The sequence below is a fragment of the Danio rerio genome, chromosome 20 (assembly GCF_049306965.1).
Source record: "Danio rerio strain Tuebingen ecotype United States chromosome 20, GRCz12tu, whole genome shotgun sequence".
In the NCBI taxonomy this organism is placed as follows: Eukaryota; Metazoa; Chordata; class Actinopteri; order Cypriniformes; family Danionidae; genus Danio; species Danio rerio.
In genome coordinates, this window is record NC_133195.1 from 50,409,901 (window position 1) to 50,437,500 (window position 27,600).

General features: G+C 36.6%; 1 protein-coding gene across 7 annotated transcripts in view; it reads right to left on the reverse strand.

Moving 5' to 3' along the window:
• Positions 1-27,600, reverse strand: part of dnmt3aa (DNA (cytosine-5-)-methyltransferase 3 alpha a) — a 128,212-nt gene that overhangs the window by 67,665 nt on the left and 32,947 nt on the right. For 5 of the 7 annotated variants that reach the window (XM_073932469.1, XM_073932466.1, XM_073932467.1 and 2 more), the window contains 3 exons: positions 14,546-14,768; positions 10,962-11,005; positions 848-997 (listed from right to left, as the gene is read on the reverse strand). In XM_073932469.1, the coding sequence (XP_073788570.1) occupies positions 848-997; positions 10,962-11,005; positions 14,546-14,768 (417 nt within the window). The remainder of the gene's footprint in view (positions 1-847; positions 998-10,961; positions 11,006-14,545; positions 14,769-27,600) is intronic. The other 2 variants (XM_073932470.1, XM_073932468.1) reach the window with 1 other exon arrangement.

Sequence of the window (27,600 nt, forward strand, 5' to 3'; positions counted from 1 at the left end):
ATCAGTTCCTTCCTCCATCTCACAAGTGTAAGTAACTTAAGTGAGATTAAAATGGCTGCCTCCTTGTTTTTTCTAGTTTGCAAATAATGTATTTAATTGTGTTTTGTTACTTGTAACCGCTCCACACGGCTTGTACTGTATCTGGTTAACTCTTTATATTCTCATATCGCGTCTAAAACCATGTTGAAAACGCGACGCGTGCCGCTTTGATTGCTGACTTTAATGCGTTTGTAAGCTCTCGATCCTCTGCCGATTGTCGTTGTTATGGGCACCATCAGCTGTTCCTACACACGTGCAGCGGTCAAGTTTCAGAATAGTCCAGCTTTTGCCACTGTGTGGATTAAAACTGAATGCGTGTCATTGTTAAGAATAGAGCATGTGCTGGTGTTAAACTGCATTGCTTTAATGCACCCCTGCATTGGGCTCACACATACACTCTGACTACTTCAACAATGTTGATAAGCTGTGCTGGGCATTTCTCTCTCTCACACTGAACACAGTTGACCAATCGCAATAGACTGGGTCATCGGACCAATCAGTGCAGATTAGAATTGTGCTAAGGAGGGGTTTGGGAACAAAAGAATCGTTGAATGAATCATATGGGAGTCGTAGAGATGATTGGATAAAATTAAATGCATATTATATTACAATAATAGTGTTTTTTGACCTTGCATGCATATCAGCCTGTTGTTGGAGACTCTTAAAACCAAAATATGACCTTTTACAATGCATATTAGGGGCTTAACTAAATGATAGCTTGGTCTGGCCCTCTTGCCAGTAAACACAGATCAGGATAGAGATGTCATTGTCTTAAGAAGAAAAATGAGAGATAAATCTGCTCTCTCACCTTCTCTTTCTTCCAGTGAGCGAGCAGCTCCTCTTTCTCTCTGCGGCTGATATGATACGGGTCTCCGGCCTGAAAGGTCTCTCTCTGTACGGGTCGCCTCCTCAGACTGATGTCCCAGCCCTGCCGGCCTCTGTGACGGGCACCGTCACTCTATAAGACAACACGGGTCATTTTACTTAGCTTAACAGAATAAAAAATTATAGTACAAGCAAAGAATTAAGTTCAGTGCAGTGACTATAAAGTTCCTCAATTAGGAAACAAGAAATAAATGTAAAATATAGACAATAGTGTTATTAAAGGGGACCTGCTATGCAAAAATTACCTTTATAAAGGGTTTAAACTAAGGCCCCGTTTACACTAGTGCGTTTTAGTTTTAAAACGGCGTTGTAGAATGAAAACGATCCGCGTCCACACTCGCGTTTTACCCAGCGTTTCTGAACAGCTCTCCGTCCACACCAAAACGCTGAAACGCACATCACGTGACCACACACACACTCTCGGGCAAGCGCTCCAGCATTTCTACCCAGATGAGAGCTCTGCTTGTCGGACTTCTCATCAAGCATCTCCCGCTGGATCTAATCTCACTATATTTGCTAAACGTGATATTTCATTAATGTTGTTGTCTTTATCTGACGACATAGGCCAATTCCCTGACTTTGGTCATTGGAATCTATTAAGTTACTTGTTCACGGGTAACATGTTTTGGTTAAGTGCAAAGATAAGTTAATGATTAATCCAGGTACATTGACTGATCGCTTGCCTTTATTTCCTACAATGTATAAACTTATTGTATGTTATACTTTTAAAATTGTGGATTATTAAAACTGATATTCAGCAAAAGAGAGGGTGCGTTTCGTATTTTCACTGAAACTGAAAGGAGGCAGTTGTTATCGGCTCCGTTTTGTTATAAATATCCACACAGTGAAGATGACGCTCATACATGCAGCACGGCGCCTCAACATTTCTGCTGTCTGTTAAGTTGCTAATATTAAAATGAAAATAGGCAGTTCCTTAAATCATGTTTACATTTTATTGTTGAGAAAGTGAAACAACGTAGCCAAGGTGATGTGAATGAAGTTATAAAGTACACTGTTCCCTTTGAAGATTTACCCGTGTCCTCGGTATGTTTTCCATATCAAACTGAGAAGGGGGAGACTGCAGCCTTGATCAAACTTGCGAAGTCTTAACTTACAAGAAGAGGATGCGAGACTGAAATGTGTGTGGGCTACTTAATATTGAGGAAAAGCCCCAATCAGATAGGCGAACGTTTGCAGCCCCGCCTCCGTTTTCAGATGTCTCCGTCTTTCCCCATCCACACTGAGACGGAGCAGCAGCGTTTCAGAATGAAAACGGCCTTTACAGCGTTACAGCGGATTAAAATCTTGAAAAAATGCATTTAAAGATATTTAAAGCACAAATAGAGTTTAATGTAATAATTCAGCCTGATCTCATGACAAATTGTAAGTATTTTACGTTTTGTTAGTTTAGTGGCTAATTCGTACGAGTTTAGTTGTATGAAAATGTATGATTTTAAAAAGGAGGCGTGGCACCCAACACTGCCCCTAAACCCAACCGTCATTGGGTGATGAGCAAATCGTACTAAATTATACAAATTAGATCGTACAAATTTATATAAATTAGCCACTAGATCAAAAAGTTGCGTATATAGTCTTTGATTAAACCCTTATAAAGAAAATATAATAAATCAGTTTGTTTTTATAACAGGCCTAATGCTGTATCTTTGCTCTTTAAGACACCCATGTTGTATTTTCCTACATTAAATTGTTAATATATTGTATTTTGAAACTACATAATATTAGTGCATTGCACAAAAGACTTTTTACAAACATATTCAAATGTTGTATTTCAATGCAGAACATAAGCAGTGCATTGCTTAAGTAGCTTCTTCTACATTCAAGCACATTCATATGTTATGTTTTGAACTGCATAACAATTAGGGAGGCGATTTTCGATTATATAGTCTGTAGAATAATCATGGTTTCACGGTTATCACGTCTAATGTAAATGTAAGCTTTATATTAGGTAAATATTTCAATGAACTGTTGTTATCTGCGTTCATACATACATATATAATCCTTTTAATAGTTTGAAATAATTCATTTAACATATCTTTTGTTTACATTGCACTGAAAGCCACGCACAAATCTCACTGCTACAGCATGAGATGTTTTCTACTTGGTGCGTCTGGAAGGCGTATATTGGCATATATTCTAATATTGTAAATAACGAACTTGCGCACGGAAAAGATGCGATATGTGAATGGCTCGCTGCTATAGTTAATCCAGTGTGCGTGTGTATTAGCCTTGGTGTAGCTATAAGCTCGGAACTTTAAACTTGTGCAAAGACAGCATTACGTTGTTTAGTTGCAGCAGCGAGAGAGAGACCGAATGTGCACGCGAGAGAAACAGAGAAACTATTAAAGTTACTATTATTAATTACTATTATTAAAACTACGTTTACTAATTTGTTTACTAATTTACTGTAAAAATGACACATGTTTTATTAATACAATTGTAATATTTGTGAATTGATAATTTCCACTTTATTTAAGATAATTTGAGCAGTTTTGCTGACTTTAAAATGCTGTTTATTACTCCGGTGTGTCCTTGTTCTGTTTAAACAAATACTGAAAGTGATCTTGTAAAATGAAAAAAGAAATGGGAAAAAATGGATTAAAATCTTGAAAAAAAATGCTTTTAAAGATATTTAAGCTAATTTATTATTACGAATTTTTCATACAGTTTCTCCTAGGTTTTTTTTTTTCCCTTCATTTTTGCCCACTGGTAAAGTTTTTTTTCCTCGCCACTGTTACCACTGGCTTGCATAGTTCGAGACTTGTAGAGCTGCGCAATAATGGATTACTCTTCAGTGTTTGGACTCCCAGCAGTGAATATTAAAACACATTGTACTGAACTGAGCTAATCTAAACAGAACTGAACCTAAACTCTGAAAACTGAACTACACTGCTTCAATTCACTATAATCTTCTTTGTGAAGCTGCTTTGACACAATCTACATTGTAAAAGTGCTATACAAATGAAGATGAGTTGAATCGAATTAGATTGTACGAATTAATACAAATTAGCCACTAAATCAAAAAGTTGAAAATTGCTGTGAGATTACGTCAAATAATTCATTAGGCCTGTAATAAAAATAAACGGATATATTATCTTTTCTTTATATGGGTTTAATCAAAAACTATGGAATACCATAAAGTGAATTTGGTTTTATTCAGAGTAAAAAAAAAAAGTTAAAAAAAAGTGTTTTTTTAATCATCCATTTATTAAACAATTGCAATAAAAAGGGAAATTTTGTGAACTCTCTGATGTGGTGAAAGCTCCAATCATCTTTTATTGCAGCACTTTTGCAGTAGGATATTGCAGTGCAGCAAAATAATGAAACTTAATATTAGATGTCCCCTAAACATGTTAGAAAATTAAAACTTGAATGAAAGTTGGCTCTGTATGTTAAATCTCTCTCTCTCTCTCAATTCAAAATTGTATTATTAAAACATTTGTAATAACATTAAATAGAAAATATGAACACAAATATAAGTTTTAGTACTAGTAATTAATAATAGTATTAATAGTCTCTCAGCCTCTCTCACTTGCATTCGGTCTCTCTTGCGCACATTCGGTCTCTCTCAAGCGTGTAGATTCGGTCTCTCAGCGTTCGCTAGACTTTTGTCCACTCTGGCGCCTCATATTAAACACGGTTGTGTGGCAGCAGCATGTGAATACAACCAGCTTCTAATGATAAAAATGTATTAGGTTTTATTTTCTATAATCATACTTGATAAAACAGTCTGCAGAAACAATATGAGCCCATTAATGACAAACTCTCACTCATTAGCTTAGGACGTTAGTCTTGTTTTTGAATCGGCCACTATGCCGACACATACGCATTTGTTGCTCCGCCCTCTTTTAACTAGAGCCCATCTCATTTGAATTTAAAGGGACAGTCACCAAAATGGCAGAATCCGGAACGAAGCCTAAAAGGGGCAGTCTCAAAGAGTTATAAAACATTATCTGTGTGGTATTTTGAGCTAAAACTTCACACACACACTTTAGGGACATCAGAGACTTGATTTACATTTTGTATAAAGGGGCATAATAGGTCCACTTTAAGTCGAGGTTAATAGCAGTGTCAATATTCATCACCATATAGTTTCAGAGCAGTCAAATCAGTAGTGATTCTGCAGATGTGTGATTTGATTGTGTGCGGGCTGACAATACTGAATATGTCGGTGACTTTTAGCAGCATATTTATTTATTGTTATTACTTTACATTACAGGAACAAATCTCATTATTATATTTAGCAAAATATCAGTAAAAGACCTATAAATGTGTCTTATGATATAAATATAAGTAAAACCTTGAATAGACTTTGTGAAGTCTAACATTTTTAATTATACCACGGTGTCACCCATGTATCAGGACACATTTCTGGAAAGATGTCTTAGCAATGGTAGTATAGTTTCCTTTATTTACAAGGATTTAGAACAGGTGAAAAGTTCATCTATGGAAAACATTAAATCTTCCTGGGAAGAAGAACTTGCAGTAGAAATTCTAAGTGAAATTTGGAGTATTGAACTGGTTCACAGATGTTCCATTAACGCAAGACATTGGGCGCTATCATACACCCGGCACACTAAGGTGCTACACGTGTTTACCACAATTTGTTGCTATTTTCAAACCAGCGCAACCCTAATTTTCCTGTTGTCCGTCACATAGTTTAAATAGCAAATCTATTTGCGCCGCTTTGTAGACTAGTGGGTGTTTCGGTCTAGAATAGAGGTGTGTTAAGGCGCATTGCTGGCACGTTGCTATTTTGAGAAACTAAAATAGACTGTGCAATTGACCAGCTCTAAGCAGGTCTAAAGTCCAGCGCAGAGCGTGACCGTTGTGCGCCTCACTTACACATTGCTAAATACACGCAGGATGTACAGAATTATGCAAATATCTTTACAAATGAAAAAGAATTAAAGGAATAAAATATTACAAAAATTAATACTTTCTTCATAAATATAATAACCACTGCCTTAATGCCTTCTTCATGTTGGGGGGCTTTTTCAGTTTATTTACGGAAACTTGCTTTTGTATAACGTTATTATTATTAGTATTATTTATTATATGGATATTTATATTTGTTTTATAAAAAACAAGTTTAGATTTGTCCACCTGTTGGGTTTTGGACCATATGGGCCATAAGAATAGGACGCGTGTTTGGTTATAACTCAGCTTTTTGACCACACTTCATTATTATTGTTTATTTATTTGTTTGCTGGAAATTATAATTAGTTTTGAAACAAATCTTTGTGCTTAACAAACTAAATAAATACGTAGGCTAATAGATGTCTGTGTGTACAACACCGTTTCCTTATCCACAAAAGAGATAAAGAGAAAGTAAAGAGGGCAAATAGCAAATGCACCACAGCTTGATGCAACCGTTTAGTCTCTACTACACTTCCTAATCTGCAATTGCCTCTCTGAATATCACACTAACTGTACCAAAAAAAAAAAAAACTAATACTACTAATACTTCCCTTCTTAGACTTTACAGACCTGAAACTTGCCTATAGCACTTATTCATTGTTGCTCTTATTTGTGCAAAGTGCTTCCTTGTCCTCATTTGTAAGTCGCTTTGGATAAAAGCGTCTGCTAAATGACTAAATGTAAATGTAAACTGACTCATAAAGGGAATGGAGGATAAGACTCTGATTGATTTAATGCATGTTATGCTCAAAACACACCCATAACTCATAAAGAGAATAAGCACAACCCTGTTAGACCATGCGCCGTGGCGCAGAGCATATTTTTCCATCCGTAAAGTAGCAAAAGTGAATTTGGACCCTTCATGTCTTTGCACCATGTGCTTTAGACTTTACGCTTAAATTGTTCAAATAGAGCCCAGAGTCTTATTCAGATTAAAGTGCTTTATAGACTTCACTATTCCAATTGTAAATTGAATAAAATATTTTCAGAAGTGTGACAAATGTCAGCTTTTAGATTCCAATCGGTCTCATTCCTGTTATGTGTCCCAAATTACAGAATTTCTGGATCAAAATAAGTTTTCTAGATATATTAGACATTCTGATTAAACCAGATCCTATATTATAATTCTATTTGGAGTTTCCGAAAAAAATTTGAGACTTACATAGGTTCAACAACAGTTTGTTTCATATGGGTTGATCTCTGCCAAAAACAATCATCCTTTTGTTTTGGAAGAACAAACAAGTTCCAACTCTTAAATTACGGCTGACAGAGTTAACATTACATCTGGGAAAAATCAGGTATCCCCAATAGACAAGATTAAATTTTTTTACTTGGTCCCCTTTTATTAAGTTTAAAGCAAGTTTTATGTTTGTATTTTAAAAAAAGTGTATTTACAAGCAAATGTCTTCTAAAATGTCTAATAATAAAAATATTAAAACCAAAAAAGACCTTGAATAAAAAAAGCCCATATGCCTCTAAAGTCACTCATTTCTGTTCATTCAGATTGACACAAACTCAGTTTTTATATTACACTAGAAGGATGAACTAACTGAGCTGTCCTTTGCTTTTTATCTCAGAGCACAGATCAAACAGATTCTAATTCTGCTTTGCAAATTGAATGCAAGTGTGACGAGTCTACCACCGTTTATTACACCTCCTAAAGCGCTGTCTAGACAGAATCTACACCCACAGATTTCCAGTTTATTTTAAGCTCATCCTTTAATCTTTTTATTTACTAATGAAAAAAAATATATAGAGTATATATTTACACACATACAGAGAGAAAGTGAGTGTCGATTAGGCATGAGACGATAACCATTTTCAAGTTATACCGCAGTTTGGAAAAGTCAAGGTTTTAAAGCCACCAAAATATTCTGTATTACCGTTCCTAAGGTATGTAACCGTATCTCCAGCAGAAAAGATATGCAAAGATGCGGTTTTAATTAAAAAAGGTGTTGTTTTTACCCAGAAATTTAAAAAGCATATATTTTAGAGAAGTAATCACAATATTGTGAAACTGAGATATTTTTATCCAAGGTTGTTTCACACAGTGATATCGGTTAATATCCGGAAAATTTCCAGAGCGACTTTACCTGTAAATTTAAAAAAAGCCTTGTTCACACAGGCAAGGACGTTCAATTTTTCCAGAAAATACCATTCACACATCCAAACACCGGTAAAATCCAAAAAAACATCCTTAACCAGAAATTACCTGCGCTAGTATTTGTAAACAGATTAGGGGTCAGGCTTTGTTTTGTTGTTGAAGGTTTCACTTTTATTTAAAGCTTTAGCATTCATGTAGCTGCTTTTGTCTCAGAGACATCCAAAGGCAGAAGTGTGAACCACAGCTGAATGTTTACACACTTGACTACATTACAAATTGTATGTCAGTGCTGTAAATATACATTACGCTTATGGGGAGTCCTCATAAACCATATATACAAGTATTTGTGTGTGTTTGTCTGTACCAATTTTGGTGGTTTAGGAGGAAAACTGTACAAATTTGTATCATGAAATGGTTATTACCTAGATATTACAGTGTTAAGGTGGTTTATGAGGACGTGCACGAAGTCCTCGTAATTTACAACGTGTAATTTTATTCCAAATTAAATTGTCAGGGATGTAAATGTGCCAGAAAGTTTAACCTGGTGTTAAAAAAATCTATCTCCTGCATCTGACGCTAGTGCTGTGTCTTTAATATAATGTAATTACCCCAGGGGTCGCAATCTAATAGAACTAGTAACTATAAGCTACAATAGTAACTAAATACAGTAGTATATAGTAACTACAAATGACTGTTTTTTTTAGTAGGTTATGGATAAAATACGGTAATTCTTATGGTTTAATAAAAATAAATAGATTTCTGAAAATCACCAGGCGACACCCCTTCATTGTCCCGCGACCCCTCGGCGGTCCCGACCCTAACTAATCGTCTCCTCCACCTGCACAAACGTGCGCTTGAGCGAATGAACGAATCACTCCCTGAAAGGACTCGTCGTTCTCTAATCACATAAAAGATTCCTTAAAAAATTGAACAAATCGTTTAATAACGACCCATCACTGAGTCTTCTATTTTTACCCCCCTATACCCATAAAATAATTCCACATAAATGCCCAGATCAAATTTTTTTTACATAATTCTGCACAGAAATAGAAAACAAAAAGCTCACATGACTTCAATATATCTGCTTTAACCTCGTCGTAATCAGTGCTCTTCTCAATGCTTTGCGCGGAATGAGCTTCATAAGCCTTGCACACAGCAACACTTTGTAAAAAGCAGATCCCACACCCCTCTGTGCGGCTTAGATGTGGTCGCAGCACATTCAAAATGTGAAACAGTTGTCATCATCTTTCTAAGAAAAACAGGGACAACTGATCTCAAATGGACAAACATCACTGCTAAACTCTGATTCAGCAGAAGCCATTTTCAACAATGGTTCAAGTTAACAGTGAATTAAGTATGGACTTTTGTAGATATTTCTTTGCGTTTAGTTAATTCTCTGCTAGCTCAAACCATTTGGAAAAAAAACATGCAGATAGTTTATTAATGAACTGACTGTATTTATGTGTAATAATGGATTACACATATAATTACAATAGTATATACGTAACTAGCTACTTCTTCACATGTATCCTCCCTCTTCCCACAACCTCTTGTTAACAGATAGCAAAACATTTAACATTTGTGACTTTCATTTATTTATTTATTTTTTATTTTTTTGCGTTTGAACACTCAAGAAATCTTGGCATGCAATCGGGTCTGAATTAAGCTGTAACTTTGGAAACTCACGGGTGTCCTTAAGTACAATCAGCGCAGAAAGGAACAAGCGTGCAATCAGTGTAATTTGAAACAAGTGTAGTACACTGTCAAACCTAAAAACTCAAACCATTTGAGGAAACTGATTGCAACAAACCATATAAGTTCAAAAACTAATCCTTATGAGTACTTAATCCATTTGAGTAAACGAAGCAATTTGAGCACAGTAAAACCCAATAAATGAAGAGAACTTGATCCAACTTAGTACTGTAAAACCCAATAATGTTCAGAGGGCAGGTGCGATCGAGTGATGATTGACAGCTCTCTGAGCCAGTAACAGCATAAAGACTGCCATAATATAGCAGCCGACCAATAAGATCAAAATTCATGCAGCCATTGGCTCGTTTCTCTGTCAGTCAAACTTCTAGGATGTAGGAAGTAGCTGCTGACCGAGCAGTGACTGAGACATGCAGATGGCCAAAACACTCGGCTTTTAGATTTTAGTAACTATAATTTTGACTTTTTATTCAGTGTGTGGTCTCATTTTATCTGTAACACTGTAAGCTATGACATACACTTGCCTTTTACTGCAAAAACGGCGTTTTCACGAGTGAGTACCATGGTAAAACGGTGTAAACAATAGGTCTCCGGCAGAAACGGTGACATAAACAAATGAATAACCATCCATAATTCAACACTATTGTGTCGGTGGACTAAATGTGCTTTATGGGATGTTTTTCTGTCAAAATAAACCGTGATGAACAGCAATGAATGCGTGTGTATTCTTATTACATGATATGTACGCCCTATCTAATAAGCTTTTTCTGCAAAACTTACACAAATTTACCAAATACATTCTTTAGAAGCTTTCCATTGAAAAACAACTAGCTACAATGGGTGCTTAGGGGATGTAGCTTTTAACTGATGTAGAGTTTTTTCAAGATTACTCATGTCCTTTTTGGTGTAATCTATTCATAAACATTGACATGTGGAAAAACAGCGCCTTAAGGGGTTAAGGCAACTCAAACCGTTTGAGGAAACCGATTGCTACAAACCATTTGATTTAAAAAATGAATCTATACGAGTACTTAATCCAATTAAGTTGAAGTAACGAGGTATTTAATTAACTCATGACCTTCAACACTGAGTTCAAAACTCTTCAAATGAGCAGAACGGACTTTCAGTCATTTTTTAGTTAATTACACTCATTTCATTTGATAATGTTGACTGTTGGGTGTAGGAAAATGTACTTTTCAAAAAGTATTACTTTTTACAATTTGAAAAAGCTGTATTTTAAGTATTAATTTTACAATTTTACACTGTATTGAGTATTTCTGCTCACCTCTCCTCTGCTGGTGTCGCTGCTGGTGTCGTCTTCTTCGATGTCTGAAAGAGAAACACTGATCATTTAGGCCGTACTCACACTAGGTACAGTTGCCTCGAACCGGGCCAAAGCACGCTTGTCCCCCCTCCCGTCTCCCCCGACGGCCCGCACTCACACCATATCGGGCCTCGGCACGCTTACGTCATCGCTGCTGCTCTGTTCAGTGAGAAGCGCTCTCTATGGCAAGCCTTTTTAGCATTTAAATCTTTGTTCTGACTCCATAAATATATTTAGAGATATCTCTAATTATATTTTGACTAGTCATAATTATAATTCCACTACTCAGAATGACAATTAGAGAAATCTGCAATTACAATTGTTCTAGTACGAAATCATAGTGGAGATTTCTGCAAATATATTATGACTAGTCATACTCCTCCATTGACTTCCATTGAAAAATATTTGCAGATATCTCTAAATGAGTTTTGATTAGTCACAATTGTTATTAGAGATATCTCCAAATGAATTTTGACTAGTAACAATAGTAATTAGAGATATCTCTAACTGAGTTTCTACTAGTCATAATACATTTAAAGATATCTTTAATTCGTCATATTTAGAGATATCTACAAATATATTTGAAGATATCTCTAATTAATTTACTAATAGTCGAATTACAGTTGTAGATATCTTGAATTGGATTTTTGACTAGTCAAAATTCATTTGGAGATATCTCTAATAACAATTGTGACTAATCAAAACTTATTTAGAGATATCTGCAAATATTTTTCAATGGAAGTCAATGGAGGAATATGACTAGTCATTCATAATATATTTGCAGATATCTCCAATCTGACTAGTCGAATTGTAATTATGACTAGTCAAAATATAATTAGAGATATCTCCAAATATATTTATGGATAGTCAGAACAAGGTTTAAATGCTAAAACGGCTTGATATACGCTCTCACCCAGCAGCACAGTGGAGATTTCTCTAATTATATCGTTTCAGTCGTTTGTTATGCAGTGACATGCAGTCAAATATTTCGCCAAACTGTCCTTAGGGATGCGGTGACACGCAGTCAGATATTTCGCCGGACAGATCCGCCACTTTTGGCGCTCATAAACAATCATAAAGCTCTCGTGCTGCAGGAATGAGGAGGTCTGCTGAAGGCGCGCAGCTGTCGTGCAGTCAGGGGTTTGCGTCTTTAATAAACTACGGCAGTTTGCGATCACTGAACAGTAAGAATGATTAATAAATCCATATGAAACAGCCCCTTAAAAGTCACGTCTCGCTTTCAGTTGCAGGCTTTGGCTCATTTTGTGCTCACACACAAGCGTACCGCGCCAAAGCCCAAGTGAACCGCGCTCAGGCACACCTCTTCCAACCGGGCCAGGGCCAGCCAAGTGAACCGTGCTTGAGCCCGATACATAACACTGTGTATGGAAAGCATTGTCAAAGCACTGTGATGCACAGAGATATCGAATTGAACCGAATCGATGGCATGATAATCGTAACCGAACCAAACCGTGAGACCAGTATAGGTTCACACCTCTAATGCAAACCATACATTTTTTTTTCATAAAGTAACTTTTTATAGCAGATAACTCACATTCAAGCACATTTAAAGCAGCATCATATTATGAAATGTAATTCATTGTTACTATTATTGTCATTTTCTTCATCATTAATATTCTAGAATTATTAGACATTCATTTTGGAATATATATATAAGCTGAGTCTGAGAGTTTTATTTATTGGATAGTTTGTTTCACATTTCTTGTTTGTAAAGGCTAAATATAAGCTAATAGGCTAATATATAATATATATATAAAAAAGTGAACATAATTTTTTGTACTGTTTTTATTTGAAGTTATAAAAAGTTATAAGAGCCTGCATGTTGTTATAGACTTAGCAAATTCAGATTGCAGACATTTGTGGGTACAGACATCCATTGTGTGCAGTCTTGCCAGTTTTTTCCGGGCTTTTTAACATTGTCCATACCAATATCGGAATTATATCGTATCGATAGGGCTGGGCGATTTTTAAAATTTTTTAGATCAATTCGAATTTACGTTTTGACGATGATTTAATTCATATTAAATCGCAATTTTAAAAAAAATATTTGATACATTATAATTACACCAATGCGCTTTGGTTCACTCTCTGTGTGAAGCAGTTCGCACACCAGAACCGCTGCTCTGCGAAGCGCCGCAGCACCATGGATTTTAGAATTCTAAACAGGTTTCTATACACACACCGGCGCCGCCCCACCGCCGTGTCGCAGCACTTCTGGTGTGCGACCGACTTGACTGTCTGTTAAAGCGTCAAGTCATGTAGGATTTTGCTTGTTGCATTAGTCTGAGTCACGTCTGGATTGTCAAGACATATTTCCTCATCAAGTCGATAAACTCGATCTCAACATGTATGAAGGACGTAAAAACCTGCCATGTGAAAAACCGCGCCGATCTTTTAGTTTGAACCCAGTACCCGCCCCCATGACGTCATTTAGCGGACCTAGTTGAAAATCAGACAGATCCGGCAGCATAATACAGAGAGTGGAGCAAAGCGCATAAAATGATCGGTATTTAAAAGATGGAAAAAGAAAAATTGATTAAATATATTATTTTATATTAGACACACATCTGGTGCTTTTATTTGCTCCTGCTATACGTCAACAACTTCACACATTGGGTTAAATTAGGCTTTACAGTTTCCATGTTCAGTCCTTTACTTTCACTGTATCTTTTTAAGAAAAAGGCAGCAGCATTACAACCTGTCATTCAATCAGAAGACAAAGTCAAAGCCGAGCTGATAGCCAATCTTTCCTAGGCTCAGCAAAACTTGCAAAAAATACCTCTGTATTCCTGCAACTGCAATATTTACACAAATATTTCTTATTCAAATCTTCAGCAACGCTATTTAACTCGTGAATTTGTTTTAAATTTATTTACACCTTGTTGACCAATTTATGTATGACATGGCCATTAAAAATACAGTGTTCCTTAACCAGATGGTTTAAGTTACTTATAAAGAGAATGTTACTTCAGTCATGTTGTTGTTATGTTTTAAGTTGACTAGTTACACAATAAAAAATGAAAATAAAAAAAAATCGAAATCGTGAATCGGTCAAACTTTATAAAAAATCTAGATTTTTTTTTGTTGTCAAATCGCCCAGCCCTACGTATCGACTGCAATTAAGAAATATATCGTGATATACATTTTTGCCATATCGTCCAGCCCTAGTAAGAGATTGTACTGGTGAGATGTTTTTTCTCACCTGGTATCTTGTTTTAAATCACATAAAGAAGATGGACCCCTCAGCCATTTTAGAGGAGTAGAACCTTTCCATGTTTTTATTATTTATTATTTATTTATTTATTTATTTATTTCCCTTTTAAATATGAGAGTAAAATATATTTTATATTATTATTTATTTGTATTTTATCGTAATGTCATTTATATATTTTGACAGAACCTAAATGTATATGTGTGTAACAGATTTAGTTTGTTTGTTGTGTAAAAAAAGAAAAATTGAAAGCTATTTGTACTATTTGTTGCTATTTGGTCAATAAAAATACTTTTGAACAAGTAAAACTTACCTCGCTCCGTGCGCTTGAGTTTCTGTCGTCCTCTTTTCTTCCGTGGCGTGGAAGGTGCAGAGTCTTCACCAGGAGGGGTGTCTGCGCCGTTCTGATGAGAGGATTCAGGAGAAGAGTCGTTGCGCTGCAGGCTTTTCTTTGCAACCCTACTGTCGGCTTTACCGTTACACTCTGACTGCTTAACACAGCCCGAGCTCTTAGTCACAACCTCACAGCTATTCACCTATCAGAGAAAAGACACAATAGAGCGCGAATCACTCAAATGACTCAAATGACAGTCAAAACAAGATAACAGTAAGAATGAAACTTAATGGATTGAAGATGCGATAAGGGGACTTTCCCTAAATATACAGTTGAAGTCAGAATGATTAGCCCGCCTGAATTATTTGCCCGTCAGTTAAGTTTTTTCCCCAATTTCTGTTTAACAGAGAGAAGATTTGTTCATCATATTTATGACAAGATATTTAACAAGACACTTCTATACAGCTTAAAGAGACATTTAAAGGCTTAACTAGGTTAATTAGGTTAACTAGGCAGGTTAGGGTAATTAGTCAAGTTATTGTATAATGATGGTTTGTTCTGTAGACTATCGGAAAAAAGAAATAGCTTAAAGGGGCTAATAATTTTGTCCCTAAAATGGTTTTAAAAATTTTAAAAACTGCTTTTATTCTAGCCGTAATAAAACAAATAAGACTTTCTCCAGGAGAAAAAATATTATCAGACATGCTGTGAAAATCTCCTTGCCCTGTTAAACATCATTTGATCCACTCAAATATCAGAGGTCTTCTGGAAGATTCCCAGTTTTAAAATGCACTAAGTATAAAGTTATGTTCTCAATTCAACTCAACTCAATTCAAATTCAATACAAATTCAAATTAATCTCAAATTTAATTAAATTAATTAAATTAAAATTAATTAAAATAATGAATAATTAAATTCAATTAAATTCAAATCAATTCAATTCAGTTCAATAGTTGCTTTAGTGGTAGTGGTCTTCTGGCAGATTTCCAGTTTTAAAATGCACTGTGTATAAAAGTTATGGTCTCAATCCAACTTAATTCAATTTAAATTCAATTTAAATCAATTCAATACAAATTAAAATTAAGCTCAAATTCAATTCAAAATCAACTCAAATTCAAATTCAATCCAATTTAATTCACCTTAATTCAATTAGATTAAATTCAAATTCAACACAAATTCAAATTCAACTCAAATTCAAATTAAATTCAAATTTAATTTAATTTAATTTCAATAATTGCTTTAGTGGTAGTGGTCTTCTGGCAGATTTCTAGTTTTAAAATGCACTGTATATAAAAGTTATGGTCTCAATTCAACTTAATTCAAATGAATTCAAATTCAATAATTGCTTTAGTGCTATGACACACAGTGGTATATTACAGCCATGTCGAAGCTAAGCAGGGCTGAGCCTGGTTAGTACCTGGATGGGAGACCACTAGGGAACACCAGGTTGCTGTTGGAAGTGGTGTTAGTGAGGCCAGCAGGGGGCGCTCAACCTGTGGTCTATGTGAGTCCTAATGCCCCAGTAAAGGTGAAGAGGACACTACACTGTCAGTGGGCGCCGTCTTACGGATGAGACGTTAAACCGAGGTCCTGACTCTCTGTGGTCATTAAAAAGAGATCATCCAAGTGGATGCAGCACACTGGTGGTGGTGTGGAGAGACCCCCCCTCATGATTGTGAAGCACTTTGTGTGTATGGCCATACACAATATATGCGCTATATAAATACACATTACATTACAAATGTATTGCCAAAGCGTTTATAAAGTTTACATTAGAAATAAAATAACATACATACATACATACAAACATACATACAAACATACATATATATATATATATATATATATATATATATATATATATATATATATATACACACACATATATATATATAAATAAATAAAAGTAAACACAGTAAATAGTAGTAGTAATAATAATAAGAATATTACCAGAATAAATGTACTATTAGCAATCAACATTTATGGATAAAACAGTAATAATACATAATAATAATCCGTATATTTACAATATTCAATAACAGTAATCTAGCACTCAGTCTGTATTTGGTCAGTGTTGTACTTAATTTACTGTCCTTAACTGCACCTTAGATATGTTGCTCTCCTATAATCTCTATTTAGTTCTAAAGAACATTTAAGTTCACTTTGTTTTCCTGCTGCTTCATTCCAGTAAATGGTAAACTGGTTATGGAGCTATACATATCGCATATGAAAGTGCATGGAAAACGCTATGCATATTGCTTCCTTTATCAATTTCAAAACATTTCTGAGCTTGCAGTTCTGTGGCGTCTGTCTTTGCTAGGCCACATCAGCTGGGCTTGCACACCGGACATGGAAAGCACTGTAATATGAATCCATTCACTTTTATTTCGATTGTCCATGTTTACTAGAATAAAACTCCAACAAGCTTGTGCATTCTGCGGTCAATGTTTAAAATAGTTCAACTTTTGTGCGGTATGGATTAAAAATGAATGTATGCCATTGTTATTACTTGGGGTTATGGTTAAAGGTGCTGTATGTAAGTGTTTGACTCCTCTAAAGCAAAAAAAATACCATAATATGTTTGTGGATATTTAGTGAACGTGCTAAGTGAACATATTTTTTTACCTGAAATACAATGCTGAAGTCAGATATTCTTCTTTAAAAATGTGGGTTCTGTGTCGAAATATCTGTTTTTTGTTCTTTTAACCTGCCCACTGCCAATTTAGCCAGTTATATTTCAGCACCCCAGGTTGCCTTTGTGGACAACAGCGTGTTAATTTATTTAGTTAAGGCTCTCAGAGTCCACGACCAAAAATGCGACCACCAGTAGACAGTAGCAGCCTCAGAAATGAGACGCAGATTCAGAGTTCCACATGAGGTTATTAATTAGCAAATAATATAAATAATACAAGTGTAAACATCAGGTGAGCAGGTTACATTGTAACACTGTGTCTGTTCAAAAGGCTTCTGGAACATTCTGCTGCTGACTAATACGCAATTGCATCGTCACTTTAATGGGCGGGACTTGAAGAAGGAAGAGAAGCAGGTGTGCAGAGGAGACAAAGAACCAATCTAAAATCGCTACAAAGGGAAAGTTATCAGCTTATCTACTCACGTTTACATGCAAAGTAACACCACTGCTGATGTATGTAGTTGTGCGTGCACAGAAAGTAAGTGTATTTGGTTTGATTGATGTAAATGTCTGAGGGTGAAATGCGCAATAGCGCTATAACGTAATAGCACCTAATGGCCGATTTTGGAGTTGTAACTGATAATAGTTGATAATTAAGCTTGTTTTCATATGCATTATATTTAATGCACATAATGTTAACACTTTACATGTACAAACGTAAACGTTTCGTCGAGTTATTTATCACTTATACTTGTTGATTTATTATCTCATTGGAAAATGTGCCTCAGTCACTTTTAGTGGCCCTCTTGTGGACAGTCACAGAATTACTGCTGTTATTATTTCCATTCATATGGTGTGCAGTTACTGCAATTTGTATTCATATTTTATAATCATAAGTATTGTTGTTTGCTGTTCTGTTTGTTATTTGTTGTTATTTTTACAATTACTTATGTGAGATTATTTTTGTATTGTTTCAGAAAACCACAACTTATCGTCAGTAAATGTTTGAATGAGACATGGAGTCTGAGTGAATTTCTTTGAATAGATGACAGTACACAGCTCTGACCGACTGTCTGCAGGGATTCAGATACACCCGAATCAGTGTTAAATTAAAACCTCAGTTAAGCCTGATTTATACTTCTGCGTCAGGTGACCGGCGTAACCCACGGCGCATGCAACGCGCATGGCTGTGCATTTATACTTCTGCGTGCTGTCTCTGTCGGTCTGCATTAACACTTTCGAAACGCTTGTTGGCAGTGAGGTGTAAATGTTCCTCTGTGTCGAGTTTCTTCGCTACTTTTTTGCATTTCCTGAACACTTCCGGGATGTACAAGTGGCTCAAACTCGCTCATTTTGAGGCAGGAACCGGCGGACGTGCAACAACTTTAACTATGAGGTAAACACAAAACAAAACTTTCCATCCGGAGCTCCTTCACGGGATTCCATACTTGTAAACAATCGCTCGCGCGGCTCTCGGTCCCGCCCAGACTCGTCAGCACTACCAAGCCCACCAATCACAGAGCTTATGCTACGCGTCGTTGCGACGTGTAGTTACATTTTTTGAGAGGTGCACGTCAGTGACGGCGATGGCCACAGCGAAGGGCTATGCATCAGCGCCGTAGCATACGCCGGTGTTTGACGCAGAAGTATAAATCAGCCTTTACAGTGTCCTATAAAACACGCAATGTGATGAGATTTGCAGGGATAAGCAACTTGGCTGTTTGCACCAGACGAAACACGACAGAAACATTTAAACACAGCTATTCAGAAGCACAGAGTATACGTGCACTCACAGCACTCCAACAAAATGGTAAGATTTAGAATCAATTTAATACATATTAAACCTCTTGAACATTACTAATTGTACACGCTGGATCACTGATATTTGTTTGCACTGGATCACAGTTCTGAGTTCAATTTCAAACTATTTATTTTATTTTCAAGATCTGAGGTGAACTATCTGCTCGTAAAAGTCACATAAATGGCATTCAAACTCACATTATTAGCATTTAACACTGAATAAAGTACACCTCGGTACCTGAGGTGGTCATTGTCATAGTTTTTCTGTTGTTCAGCATGTGAGAAATAGAAGCAGTTTGTAAAATAGAAATTCCAGGTGTTGGTCAGGACAAAAACTCCTTTTAACAGATATTTTAAACCGATATTTGAGCAAACATTCCTTCTATCATGTCATTGCTTAAATAATTAATTAGGACACAGTGTAGGCTCGATAGTCAGACAGGTTCCTGTTGGTGTTATCAATCTGGCAACCTGCGCATGCGTGGAGTCAGAAGAGGGGCCGAGTGGAAAAAGTGTTTTTAAGCAGGAGTGCAATACCAAGTTCAACCACTGGGAGTCAATGTTACACAATGGACCTTTAAGGATAGAGCAATACGCTGGTGTTTAATCTTGAAATTGTTTTTAAACTTTATATTCTTTTAAATTGTTTAATCAGTTGAATTTTGGCGGTCTGCTGGGATGTCCTGCAGCGTGACGCTGTCTGCTAACTTTATGATGAGCTGTAAAAGTCTCGTTGGTTCAGTGTGACGAGGGCTGGTGTGAGATTTACTGCAGTCTGTGAGTTAATAGATGCCAAACACACTTGCATACACATTAATCTGCTCAGTCACACACACACACACACACACACACACACACACACACACACTACTGCTTTAATTAGTGTGACAAGCAACATTCTCTAGATGGCTGCTGATGGCTTTAATCAACAGGTAGGAACTCTATAAACCTCAAAGGCCTACAGGTGTTTCACACCAGGGCACACACACACACTTTCTTCACATTTTAAAGAGTCACGAAACACCAAAACACATTTTGTGAGATGTTGTCAGTCATATGTGTCCCCACGTTGCTATAAACACTATTAGGACACAATTATTTCACTAAAAAGTGAAAATTGGTTGTTTTCGCGTTATTTTGAGCAAATTCATTTTTCTGGTTTGAAAAGAAAATTTGAAGCTGCGTCACAGCGATTAGATCCGAGGAGAATGGCTGTCTGTACCGGTGAGCACAACATGACGTCTTTGAGCTTTAAACATTAATTCATGAGAAAGACTTGGTTCAAACCAATCAGTGCACTCTATTATGAATGAGATGCAACTTCATTAATATGCATGATAGCGTCGAAGACTGTATTTACCTGTTACAGTGTTCAAAGACGCCACGTTGTGTTGCCAACTGTAATTAAAACAAGTGGAAGAAGAATTGTTCAGAGACCTGGGTCGTCAGTGTTGTGTTTATAAATGTGCTTCAACAAAGGTTTCGTTTTCATTTCTCCATGATGAGCACTGATCGTGTGTGGACATCACGGTTATTATAGTTGACGAAAACAAACAAAAAAAACGAAAACTAAATTGTAAAATAATTGTCGTCAACTGAAATAAAAATGAAAAATGAGAGTTTTAAAAACTAGAACTAAGTGAAACTGTATTGTGTACATACAAAACTAACTGAAACTAAATAAAATTATAGCAAAAACCTCCTTCGTTTTCGTCTTCGTAAATGTATTTAATACATAATCTTACTGTAAGACTTTAGAAGTAAATCTAATTTGCGCTGTAGGTGTTTGACCCGTACGGCACCTCAGAGTCTGTAGTCCTGCTGCCATTGGCCAGATTGAGCCGGTTCTACTCCAGTCAGTCCTCGCTGTTGCTTATGGCGGCAAATCAATGCCAATATTAATTGAGCGCAGAGGTGATGTTTGCGCGCGAGGAGAAGTGAACCGTGAGCAGATTACAGGTCTACACGCGAGAAAACTACAGCTTGCGAGCGCACAGGGGATCTTCACGCGCGCGCTCAACTGATCCAGCGCGAGAAAACAAGTCCCGCACGCGCACATCATCATCATCTGTGCGCACGATGTACGCTCTCGCGAGCGAGGTCATGCCTACAGCGCGCGCGCGATCAGTTTTCTCCGCTCGCTCGCTCGCTGGTTTTTCTCTCTGCTCGCGCGTTATGAGGATTGAATCTCGAGAAACAGTCAAATAATGATAATTAATCTTCTAAAATAACGACTTGCATTCTTGTAACATGACTTTCTGAACCCATTTGATTTGTCCCGTGCAGCACTTCTGGTTTGATGTATTTTACTTCATTATTAACCACAACAGCAGAGCTCATTATGACACTTGGGGTTGATCTTTCTAGGAAATATTATCTTCAGAAGAGTTTATTTGGTTTTTAGATCTTTCCATACAATGCATACTATATGTACAGTGCACCTTTGTATATTATTATAATTATTTATAATTATATATATATAATTATATTTTGATTGAATGATTGAATGATTGAATAACCTGCATATAAAGACTTCAAAAATGATTAGCCCAATCAAACATAAAGAATACAGTGACAGACATTCAGATGGGTGTTTATCGCCACCTATTGAGCAACAATTTAATTTCTACAATCTTCGTTTGGCTTTACTCACTATCCATTACATTATTGCAATTCAGAGGCATAAAAATACCACTTTTTTATACAACATGCCCACATCTTAAAGGCCACATATGCAGCTGAAGTCAGAATTATTATCCCAATTATTTCTTGTTTTATTTTGGCTAGAATAAAAGCAGTTTTTAATTTTTTTAAAACCCATTTTAAGGTCCATATTATTAGCCTCTTTAACCTATTTATTTTTTTCGAAAGTTTACAGAACAAATCATCGTTATACAATAACTTGCCTAATTACCTTAACCTGCCTAGTTAACCTAGTTTAGCCTTTAAATGTCACTGTAAGCTGTATAGAAGTGTCTTGAAGAATATCTAGTCAAATATTATTTACTGTCATTATGGCAAAGATAAAATAAATCAGTTATTAGAAAGGAGTTATTAAAACTATTATGTTTAGAAATGTGTTGAAAAAATCTTCTCTCCATTAAATAAAAATTAGGATAAAAATAAACAGGGGGCTAATAATTCAGGCGGGCTAATAATTCTGACTTTAACTGTTTAGTGGAATGACTAATGGCAATATATTTACTATAAACCTTTGTACTTTATGCACTTCATGCATGTATAGCCTCTTTTGTGTACTATTGTCCATCCAATTTATTCTGACTTGTTCTTCATAAGAAAATGAGTCAAGGACAATGAGTCTAAGAAAAAAAAAAAGATTTTAATAAATTTGAAAATGTGAGTTCATGTTCATAAATTTGGCTTGAGTTCAGTTTAAATGTAGGTGCTAAACTTCATCAAATGGTTAAATAAACACAGATTTAAAGTCTGAATTATTTGTCCTGAATTATTAGCCCATGTATATTTTCCCCAATTTCTGTTTAATGGAGAGATCTTTTGCCACATGGTATAACTCTCTCTTTCTCTCCCAAGTAATAAAGTTTGTTACAAGAATATATCTCATTATTTTGATTTGTCATTATATGACTTGGTCATGATGGTAAGAATAGGCATTATTATGAGAATAATTATTACAAGAAATATCTCATTATTGAAAGTAAGTCTCCACCTATTATTACTGAGAAAGTAAGTCTATCAGTTTCACACTGTGACATTATGATAAGATATCCTATATATTTTTATTTAACGGGGAAACTAGCTTACCTGCGTCCAATCCCGGCTAACTTCCGGAAAGGTAGAGTAGCCAATAGCTTTAGAGATAACAAGTACACCAAGTCCCGCCCCAGGACTGACAAAAATCCGAAATGTTTCGCGCGAGCAAGCGGCGAGAACTGATCGCGCGCGCGCTCTAGGCATGACCTTGCTCACTTGCACGTGAAGATCCCCTGTGCGCTCGCAAGCTGTAGTTTTCTCGCGTGTAGACCTGTAATCTGCTCACGGTTCACTTCTCCTCGCGCGCAAACATCACCTCTGCACTCGATTAATATTAGCATTGATTTGCCGCCATAGTTGCTCCCGCAACAAAAACAACAAGTGGACATGACAGCAGCACGATGACAGCATTAAATACAGACACTTAAAACTATTACTTTAACACATTTGTTCCCAATAATGGGTTTTATTTCGGTATCAAAAGCATGCAGTCTCATTCCTGCTTTATAGAAACATCAATGATTCTAATCTACATCAATGAACGATGCGCATCCTATGCTGCAAACGTTACATGTGGCAATCTCAAATTTCTCTCGCAAGTGCCATTCGCGCCTGCTGTTCTTGCATTAACCCACTAGAGGTCACTGTCCACTGACTGACTGACCGGTTGACTGACCCACCCTCCTCCTTCCCTAATTCCAAAGCAAGTGTATTGATTGACATGCACACCCACTACTCTAAACCCAACCAACAATTTTAAAAAGCAATCCAGAAAAAGAAAAGCCCTAGCCTGATTTTACCATGTTTTTTAGATTTTACCACATTCTCACCCTGTTATTTACATGTTTATTTTATTTTTTGGATTCTGTTTTTGTAATTAATTAGGACACAGTGTAGGCTCGATAGTCAGACAGGCTCCTGTTGGTGTTATCAATCTGGCAACCTGCGCATGCGTGGAGTCGTCAAAGAGGGGCCGAGTGAAAAAGTGTGTTGAACCAGGAGCGCAATACCAAGTTCAACCACTGGGAGTCAATGTTACACAATGGACCTTTAAGGATAGAGCAATACGCTGGTGTTTAATCTTGAAATTTTTTTTAAACTTTATATTCTTTTAAATTGTTTAATCAGATCAATTTTGTCAATTCGTTCAATTCAATTCAATTCGTCTGCTGGGACGTCCTGTATACCAGAGGCCGCTGTATATGCTTTTTTTAGATCTCAAATTTCTCTTGCAAGTGCCATTCGCGCCTGCTGTTCTTGCAAAAACCCACTAGAGGTCACTGTCAACTGACCGATTGACTGACCCACCCTCCTCCTTTCCTAATCCTAAACCAAGTGTATTGATTGACATGCACACCCACTACTCTAAACCCAACTAAAAAAAAAAACTATTCAGAAAAAGAAAAGCTGATTTTACCATGTTTTTAGATTTCACCACATTCTCACCCTGTTATTTACATGTTTATTTTATTTTTTGGATTTTGTTTTTATCTTACCCACTTTCTGGAACCGTTCTTAACTGGACCCGAACCCTCTCTGCATCTCAAGTCGACTGACATACATGGCAAGGTACTGGACAAACTGGTACCAGTAGGAAAGCAGTCCATATGGAGGTAAGCAGTCAGCTTGTAAGTGTGAAAAGGAACGACATCATACCACCCTGTAGCCTTCATTTTAAAGAGGAAATGCAGCCATACATACTTCTGGCTACATAATTCGTGATCTCCAGAAACGTATATAGGGCTACTTTTCAGAATGAGCCTATGTTGACCGTATCGTTCCACTCTTTGGAAATAATAATTGGCGAGGCCATTAATAAACTTGCCTTGCCTTTATTTTATTTTTTGGGGGGGGAATTCATTTTATAAGCTTTATGTGGTTCAAAACAAAGACAGAACTCACATTGAGAGAAAAAAACTCACTTCCGCCAAAGTTCTTTGTATACTTCAGCTTCTCTTCAGACTTTCTGACCATTCAAATCATCCAGTATTGTACAGTGTGTCTCGCTCGCTACAAAACAAGACTGAAGACAGTCACTTAACAGAGTGTACACACTGAAGCCAACACCGGCAAACAATCTGAATTTCGTCATTTGATTGATTAGTCATTTTCCCAGTCTAGGGTTGCAGCTGGAGGGGCATCCGCTGCGTAAAACGTGCTGGATAAGTTAGCGGTTAACTCCGCTGTGGCGACCCCAGATTAATAAAGAGACTAAGCCCAAATTAAAATGAATGAATGAAAGAATGATTATCAGTCAACCGCAAAAAGCCGGGATGCTGAAACATGCTGCTTACATGAAGAAATCACCTCTCTACCACAAGGCCGGTGAGGAAAAAAGCATCATATTAGCACACATTCATTCACACGTTCGCACACAGATCAAGCGGAAGCAACTTTATAGTGAAAGTTAGCCTGCATGCGGTTTACTTCCTATCAGAGACAGTACAAACTCTCAGCATCTAAGAAAACCTGATAATGTCTGAAAATGATCTTCGTAGCATTAGTCAAAATTATGAACACATAGAAATGAACTCACCATCATCACAGACTGCAACTGCTCATTTTTTTGTGGCTTTCTTTTTGGCTGTATCATGTGACCCATTTCCTGTTTTTTTTTTTTTTACTTTCAAATTAGCATCAATCTGAATTCACTGAAGCTTAGTGGAGTTTAAAGAGGCAGTTCACCCCCCAAAAATTACCTTATCATTCACTCTTCCTTATGTGGTTTTCCACCTTAAATGTTGTCTTTGGTCTGTTGAACGTAATAGAGAGTAATTTGAAAAATGATGATTAGTGATTACTGTTAACTTCCAGCAGGTGCCAGCATTTTTTAAAGTGTCTTCTTGTGTGTTTAACAGAATAAAGGCGAGTGCAGGGTGAGTAAATGATGACAGATTTAATTTTTGGGTGAACTATCCCTTTAGTGTTATTAGGGTTAAGAACAGGGGCGGACTGGGACTAAAAATCATCCCTGGCACTGTAGCCACACCAGCCCACATTACCACACTGACACAGCCCCATGCACGAACACGCATATCCACTACTTATATTGGTGTACAGATGGTGAAATAATATAAGCAGTACCATGTGTGATATATATTTAAACATTTAAAGCACGTGACTGGAACAAAAATAACCTATTTATAACAAATTTATCTATGCAATCATTTCATTCATTCATTCATTCATTATCTTTTCGGCTTTGTCCCTTTATTAATCAGGGATCGCCACAGCGGAAAAACCGCCAACTTACCCAGCATATGCTTTACGCAGCAGATGCCCTCCAAGTTGCAACTCACTTTGAAACCCCTATACACACACATTCACATACATGCACTATGGACAATTAGGCCTACCCAATTCACCTAGAGCACATGTGAGGGAAACCAGGAGGAAATCCACATGAACATGCAAACTCCAAACAGAAACATCAACTCACCCAGCCGAGGCTCGAAATAGCGACCTTCTTGCGCCCCTGCGCTGCCCCCTTTTGAGACTATTTCATTTGATTGGGCCAATGCTTAACATTTATTATTATTATTACTACTATAATCATCATCATCATCATAATACTCACATCTAACAAGAGATAAAAGCTGCCTGCATGTAAAAACAATACATATAAAAAAAATAATAAAAAAATAGCTGACCGGCCCACGTTGAAAAAATGGTCCAGCCCTTCTGGCATTTGCCAGAATTGCCAGATGGCCAGTCCGCCCCTGGTTAAGAACATGATCGTCTCAAAACTACTAGGGCTTCGATGGCAGATCCAAAATATAGAGGAAAGCCGGGACGAAAGAACAAAGTGATTTTCCTGGATCCTGAACAACATTTGCTTTCTAGGCTATAACAGCACATTCAGCATGCAACCTTTGATGGAGCTGCCTAATATCAGCTGAATGTCCTGCGGTTTGATCCTAATTTCAGTTTTTAAGTGCAGAAAGTAAATTATTGTAGCAGCCCTTTTTTTCCTTATTACAAGTTGTGTCTCTTTTCATGAGTCACACTAGTGATCAATCTACAGGTTGTTTAGTGCAATAACAGATGCTTAAGTTTGCAGTTTCTTAGTTAAGCAGGAAATCAGTTTTAAATGGCAAAAGTTCCTGTAGGGACAAAAGTAACATTTATTTAAACTCACCGGCCACTTTGTTAGGTACACCTTACTAGTAAGGTAAGGCAAGGCAAGTTTATTTATATAGCACATTTCATACACAATGGCAATTCAAAGTGCTTTACATAAACAAGAATAAAAGAAACAAGTAAAATAAAAATAAAAACAAATATTAAAAATGCGTAAAAACAAAACAAAACATAAAAACAGGTAAAATGTGATATAAAAGAATGAAGAAGAAGAGAAAAACATGATAGTGCAATCTGTCGGACGCAGCACAGTGCTCATTCAGTAAAGGCACAGCTAAACAGATGTGTTTTCAGTCTTGATTTGAATGTGCCTAATGTTGGAGCACATCTGATCATTTCTGGAAGCTGATTCCAGCAGCGAGGGGCATAGTGGCTGAAAGCCGATTTACCCTGCTTTGACTGAACTCTTGGAACTTTTAGTTTAAATGATCCTAATGATCTGAGTGATCTGTTAGGTTTGTACTCAGTGAGCATATCTGTGATGTATTTAGGTCCTAGGCCATTTAGTGATTTATAGACCAGTAATAATACTTTAAAATCTATTCTGAATGTAACTGGCAGCCAGTGTAAAGACCTGAGGACAGGTGTGATGTGCACTGATTTTCTGGTTCTAGTTAGAATGAGGATGAGCTGCAACTGTCTGACTGTCTTTTTAGGAAGACCAGTGAGGAGTCCATTACAGTAATCCACCCTGCTGCTGATAAAAGCATGAACAAGTTTTTCTAAATCT